This window comes from Anarrhichthys ocellatus, unplaced genomic scaffold (assembly GCF_004355925.1).
Source record: "Anarrhichthys ocellatus isolate YVR2014 unplaced genomic scaffold, GSC_Weel_1.0 scaffold17, whole genome shotgun sequence".
NCBI lineage: Eukaryota > Metazoa > Chordata > Actinopteri > Perciformes > Anarhichadidae > Anarrhichthys > Anarrhichthys ocellatus.
The window spans coordinates 1,869,031-1,876,161 of NW_022280047.1; the positions used below are offsets into that span (position 1 = coordinate 1,869,031).

Genomic DNA, 7,131 nt, shown 5'->3' on the forward strand with positions numbered 1-7,131 from the left:
CTCTCTCTCTCTCTCTCTCTCTCTCTCTCTCTCTCTCTCTCTCCCTGCTTTATTCATGCTCTCTCTCTCTCCCTTGTTAGGGCTCTGGCTGCATCAGAATTGTGTGTTTATATTCCTTCCTCGACTTTACTTAACTTCCCTGTTGAACTGGAAAAGCGCTGTATTTTCCTCTGCCCTACGGCAGGTTTGTATGTAAAGCCTAACTCGCCGTGGGTTGTGGCTGTCTTCACTGGAAGAGAACAGGGGAGGAATCATCCAGAGACCAGAGGTGTGCAGGAAGGGTAGAGAGGGGGGGCAAGTCACCTGTCTGAAACCTATAACGGGATTAATTTTTCCCCTTATGTCATTCAATGTCAGCACACGAGCAACCCAAGTTTCTCTCTAGTCAAACCTTCCACTTTATTCTCTCCTTCATTCACCAAAGAGGCAGTACAATAGGTCTTATTGTGTCACAATGATTTTCAGTTTGTGTATATATATATATATATATATATATATATATATATACACAAACGCACACACACACACACACACACACATCAGGTCAACATTTTTGATTTGGCCAGTACTTTGCTTCATGAAAACAAATATCTAAAAAACAAATAACATTTCCATCTGCTGTACTTTGCTTAAAGGCTTACTATCAAATGTTAGCATGCTTACGTGCTAAACTAAGATGGTAAACATTATGCCTTTTAAACATGCATACTGTGAGCATACTGAGGTGAGCATTAAGCTCAAAGCACTGTTATGCCTAAGTATAGCCTTGGTCTTGTTTTAACCTTGTGTATTTATATTTCATGTCTCTTTTACAAGTACTTTATCTTCCACATTATCTTGCGGTATTCATTTTGCCTTTCTTTTAATGAGCATTTGTTGACAACGATTGGAACACGGCAATTTCCAAAGTTTACAAGTGACAGCCTTTTTATCGTTGGCTCAAATGCTCCTTGGTTTTCATATTTTTGTTGATCAATTTGTTTCATTTGTGTCCCTTCCTGTTCGAGACTCCCACTGTTGTGGACACACACACATAAAGACATAAACGCATAAATACGGACTTTAACACAGCTCTCTGCATCCGTTTTATGCTGGATTTCTCTCCCATGCGGTCATGAGTCTGAGAGATTGAACATATGCTGGTGTTCTCTCACTCACACACTGCCTCCCCTCCTCAAACACACCTTTCCATCCATCATCTTCGCTCCCACCATCTTCTATCTTTGTCACATCTCCTGCATTTTTTTGCATTTTCACGTCTTAATCCAACCATCACCATCATCCATTTAATCATATTTCTGTGTCATCCATCCCCCCTGTCTCTTCATGTCCCCTTTAACTACAGGGCGCGGTACCACTCATTTGACCGTCTGTCTATCTCATCCATGTGTCCCGACTACAGTCTGAAGATCAAGAGGATAGCCGTGGATCAGTCCAAGTAACTGACTTTTCTCTGTCTGTCCTCCTCCTGTCTCTTTCCAACTTTACCTGCCTGGTCTTCCTCTCCTCTGGTCTTGGTCTGACACTTCACTGATGCATGACCTTCCCATTTACTTTTTAATCTCCCTGCTATCTATCGCTTTATGTGACTGGAACAACTCACAGGAGTTGTAATCCCGGTTTGAGACATTTTAGGTTGATGATGCGTAGACAGGAATGCGAGAAGGGAAATGTTTTCTGTAGCATGTTCTCTATCACTGGAGCATCACTTCCTCAAGGCTGTTTTCTCTCTCTGTATTCATATCGATCCCTTTTGTTGTCATTCCTCTTGACTCTGATTTATATCCTTCTCTCAAGCATCTTCCACCGCTTGCTCCAAAGTTCTTCAGCTTTCCTCCGCTCTGCTTTTCATGCATCTTTCCTTCCTCCATCTGCCTCTCTTTTGATCTGGGATGCATATTTGTTCTTCTATTTCATGCTGAATAACTGACTTGTGTGACTAAATGATGGATGTGTTTATCTATGCATGATTGCTCCTCCCTTTATGCAGCTCTGTGCACACGTCTCCGAGCAATGTTAATGTCATCATGAAATGCTTGTTGATTAAACTTTCATTGCCTGGTAAATAAGGCGTTTAAATTCTGTAAATGTAATCTGCAATTTTTAAAAAAAATTCTAATCTATGAAGCGGATATTTTTTTGTTGACTGTTATGTTCCTGTTGAAGAGGAATAATCAGCTACTAAAATCATATTCAGTATCTTTCAGCTTCAAAGCTTTTTGAGGGGGTTCACATACACACTTGCTGAACAGTTTTAGTTAGTTTGAATCCTGTTCATACATAGTTCCACAGTTTTAGTGCAGCGGCACAATGATCTTAAACATTCAAAGTTCAGTCCCTTGACTTTAATCAAACTGAGCATGTTTAACTTGCTGAAGAACAGATTGCAGGCAAAAAAGCTCCTCATAAAGTTGATGTGACAAACATGCGAGCAAATAGTTCCTTTTTACACATCCAATGGACATGGAGCAACTTAAGCATTCATTTGCAGTCGCATATGTTCAGTTGACAAATGTAAGTCCAATATTCACTCTTTTTTTAGCTCACTATTGGTCACTACCTACTGAAGGAAATATTGAGCTTTGTAGCTGCTAAATCTTCCACCGGGTTCGTCCTTTAAATCGTTAAAAGTAACGATGAGAGCAGATTCACGTTTATGTTAACTTGTTAAACTACACCCTTTTCATCAAAACTGGGGAACCATGCATACAGAGTTATACTGTTCATCTGATGTGGATGTAAACACCTTTGAATTAAAGCTTAAAGTCACAACGGTATCCTCATAGACGTATCTTTATGTCGAACCCATTCTGGTGGAGTACAGACGCAACACTATACATAGTGTGTCACTGTTGTAATATTTTCTGACTGGTCTGTATGTGCCCACTCATTATAAGTCAGTCTGGATAACTACATTAGCTAAATGCCCCAAATGTAACATTGAATTCCTTGAAGTCCCCAGTGTGAAATCTGAGTTTTCTATTTCTTTATGAATTCTGAATACACAGTATTTTGATCCTAAACCAGAAATAGCCTCTGATACAGGAAAACTATCTGACAGAATGACTTTGCTATTGAAACTTCAACACTCCAAGGCACACTGACAAACAAACTGTTCTTTTTCACTGCTTCAATTACACATTTTTCTTTTCATCCTTTTAAAATATCCTCTGATTTTGATAACAAATTAATTCCCCGCCCCCCCGTTCAGGTCCTTGGAGCTGTTCTTTGCCACCAACCAGAACAACAGAGCCGGCGAGCACATAAACGACAAATCTCCTCGTCTCTGCCGCAAGTTCTCCTCTCCTCCTCCTCTGTCCATCCCGTCCCGCACCTCCTCCCCTGTCCGAACTCGAAAGCTTTCCCTCCACTCCCCCATCACTGCCAGGGTCGGAGGGCTCGACCTAACCAGTCCTCTGTCAAACTCCAGCGTCAACCTTAACACTTCCCAGTCTGCTGCCAGTAGCCCCACATCTGCCCACACCCCCCAAACCTCCTCTCCTCACCTTCCTCCCCCTTCCACCTCTCCCCCACCCAACAACCCAAAGTCACCACAGGACCAAGTTCCTCCCATTCCCTCCTCCCCAGACCAAAGTCCCTGCTCAACTGCAGAGGGGGAGGACGGGCCTAAGATGGACCCTTTCTCTGGCAAACTGAGACGGAGCATCCGCAGAGGTAAGTTATGGCTTCCACACGAATACAGTGCAAACAACATTTATACTGTACAGAACATCAGGTCTGGATTTGTTTGACTTCAACTAGAAAGGGCAGTGTTTCTTGTAAAGTGAATAGCACATTTTGTAGTTTTAGTGGTGACCTGCATCTAGAAATTATATTAAAAGAAGATTGCTGTTCTTTTTAATCATACAGTCATTATGGAAGCAACAGAGATTTAGTTCAAAATGTTGCGGGTATATCAACAAGGTAAAAATATACAAAAATGTTATGGTTGTAATTATTTGTAACAGCTGAATTGTGAAGCATCGGCAGATGATTTAAACTTCACTGTGCTTAGCTTATTAAGCGACATGTTGTCACTGATTGAAAGTCGACAGACAGTATGCAGTAGAGCCTTATTTGCATACTGAGATGCTCATGAAGGGCTGGAGGTCACTGCTCAAATGGCACAGTTTGAAGTGTTCCCTGTAACAGCAGAACAGGCGCCTGGTGAAACATCATTATCTCCTTACGTTTGTGTGCTCGAGTCAGCTAAGCTGACTTCCCACCACACAAGCTCAGATCTTCTAATTGTGCTGTTAAACAGGCCATTCAGGCTCCAGAGAGATAGTGTCAGGGCCTCTGAAGCAGCACAGCGATGACAAGCTGCAGTTGCACCCTCATTAGCATGTGCACATACACACAATTTAATGTGTGTGTGTGGTGTGTGTATCTATGTGCATGCAGCTATTTGGAAATCTTCCTTTTTGTCTGTTAATCTAAACCCTTCCCTTGACATTTCTCCGTCACCGACAAATTGGCAGTGTGACATTATGTTGAAGAGTCATCGCTCTGTGTCGTTTAAAGTTAGATCTAAACTAAATTATTTTGAATGAAACAACATTATCTCCAAAGCAAAGCACCAGGATGCACAAGAGCATCTACGGTAAAGCTCCATTGTAATCAGGTACTGTGTGGTGTTTACTTTACTGAGGGCTGAATACAGACAGGTGACGAATTAAAGGAAAACCTGAATAAATGAGTGTAGAAACATTATTGAATGCAGACGTTTCCACAACAGGGAACAACGGGGTCACTGAATGGTTTAATGAACCTGTTGAACACATACTGTTTGCCTAAGGCCTTTGCAGTCACAACATCTAAACCCAATTGTACACCTATGGGAGATTTTGGTGCATGTGCATGATAACTATCCATCCATCCATTTTCATCGGCTTATTCGGGGCTTTGTCGCGGCGGCAGCAGGCTAGGCAGGGTATTCCAGTTGTCAACATTTACAAGCTCCTCCTGGGGGACCCCCAGGTGGCCAGGTGAGATATATAATCTCTGTATCGTGTGCTGGGTCTACCTCCATTCGGACAGAACACTGACTTGAACATGTACTTGCTCACTCATACACAAAAATGTGCAGGGAAATAATACAAGTCTTGATGATATACTCTGGTTATACTGAGCCACCTCTGCACGGCTGTGAACTTAAGTGCAATAAAGTTCTCCTCTCCAGAAGAGCAGCTGCAGTCGTGGCCACCACCATGACCATACCCATCAACATCATCGCCACCATCATCATCATTATTCTTGTCCCATTCCTCTCCTCCTGTCTAGCTCTGCTGGAGTCGGCATCACTGGAGAAAATCATCCCAGAGTCTCCTCAGAGCAGTGAAGCAGGAGACATGTCTCCGTGTCGCTCACCTTCCACACCTCGACACCTCCGCTACAGGCAGCCTGGAGGTACCAGTGTGTGTGTGTGTGTGTGTGTGTGTGTGTGTGTGTGTGTGTGTGTGGTTTTATTTGCCTATACTGACAGGCCCCCCTGCAGAGCCAGGTAAAGATCCCTGACCCTGAATCTTTATTACAGAAAGCTCATATATAGCTAGACCATGGCATAAAAGGTCCTGTTTGACTGAGCCCTAATGGTGGTACCTTCACTGGTGATATTAAAGGTGATATGATCACAGTGAGAATTCCTTGATGGCTGTTGGAAAAACGATGAGTAAAAATATGGTGTTCAATGTGCCTGTAACAACAACGACAATGTTCAATATTGGAAGTTTCTTTAGGAACAATAAAGACATCCATAATGAACACTCGCATACAAATATATATTTGTGTTTTTTTCTACAAACATCATGCAAATTACTGGTTTTAAAATATGGTTATAGCCATAGCCATCACATTAGTGCTAACACATTTCCTATTTCATTTTGATTGTATGAATGAAAGTACTTTTTCAAAATTCTTCTTGCGTCGACTCCTTTTGATGATAACAGCGGCAGAAATTGTCGCCGTTGATGATAATTATGTTTTTGTGTGTCTGCAGTTCAGTCAGGGGAGAACTCCCGCTGCCCAGTCTCTCCTGCTTCAGCCTTTGCAATTGCCACAGCAGCAGCAGGACATGGTTCACCACCAGGTACACACACACACACACACACACACACACACAGAAGTTCAAACATACTATTAAATAAAGAAAATATGTGTTTTCAATGGTGCTTCAAAGATAATACGTCACCAAAAGTGGGAGCTTTTGTTTCTTGTTTTAGTTTGTGATGGTGAAACATCTGTATCTGATATCAATCACTTAAACCAATATTTATACAGGCCTCAAAAGGTGCACGGGCATCAAAAGGAAATATAGTGAGTTTACTTTGTTACTTAATCTGTCAGCAGTAGTTATTGTGTACTGTGAATACTGGCATTTGACATTCAAAGCATATGACCAGCTCCTAATATATATTGTGTTACAATAACCTACAGTGCATCATTAGAAATAGCACCACCTGTAAACTATAAAACATTAAATGGTTTGATTTACTGCTATTTACAAAAAAGATCTGTCCATATTTTGGGCTCCCCGGGTTTCTGTCGCTGCTCCATCGCAATCGAGATTAATAGAATTTCTAATAATCAAAGGATGATGGGGATTATCCGGACTTCAATTTGGGTTAATTGCCCCTTTAAAACACTGTTTGCATGATGCCTTGACATATTCCAACTCAGACTACTTTCAGAATACACACTGTTACTTTTAAAAGTTAAGTACATTTTGCTGCAAATACTTCTACTACCGTAAAAATGTGCAATACTTTTAATGAAGCATTTTTGGATTGCATTATTTTAACTTTTAATACTTACGCAATTTGCAATACTTCACGATCAGACATATTTTTCTTTTGAGGGTAAACACAGTTAAGGCCAGATCATCATTGAAAATGTTATATCATCACACAACAATAACATATTCTCTCTGTCTCTCTTTGTTTTTATAATTTTCCCTCCAGTGTTTACTAACCCTGAAAGAACTTGTGATAAAGAGTTCATCATCCAAAGAGCTGCAACTAACAGAGTTCTCAACGTGCTGCGGCACTGGGTTTCCAAACACTCACAGGTCTGTCTGCACCCACCAGTGTGTGTGTGTGTGTGTGTGTGTGTGTGTGTGTGTGTGTGTGTGTG

At 41.4% G+C, this 7,131-nt stretch overlaps 1 protein-coding gene across 4 annotated transcripts in view; it reads left to right on the forward strand.

The window, feature by feature from the left end:
- Positions 1–7,131, forward strand: part of rasgrf2b (Ras protein-specific guanine nucleotide-releasing factor 2b) — a 39,739-nt gene that overhangs the window by 24,765 nt on the left and 7,843 nt on the right. For 3 of the 4 annotated variants that reach the window (XM_031856318.1, XM_031856316.1, XM_031856317.1), the window contains exons 16-19: positions 3,212–3,675; positions 5,284–5,409; positions 5,999–6,088; positions 6,960–7,066. In XM_031856318.1, coding sequence (XP_031712178.1) covers positions 3,212–3,675; positions 5,284–5,409; positions 5,999–6,088; positions 6,960–7,066 — 787 coding nt within the window. Of the gene's footprint in view, positions 1–1,345; positions 1,439–3,211; positions 3,676–5,283; positions 5,410–5,998; positions 6,089–6,959; positions 7,067–7,131 lie in introns of all 4 variants that reach the window. The other variant, XM_031856320.1, reaches the window with a different exon arrangement.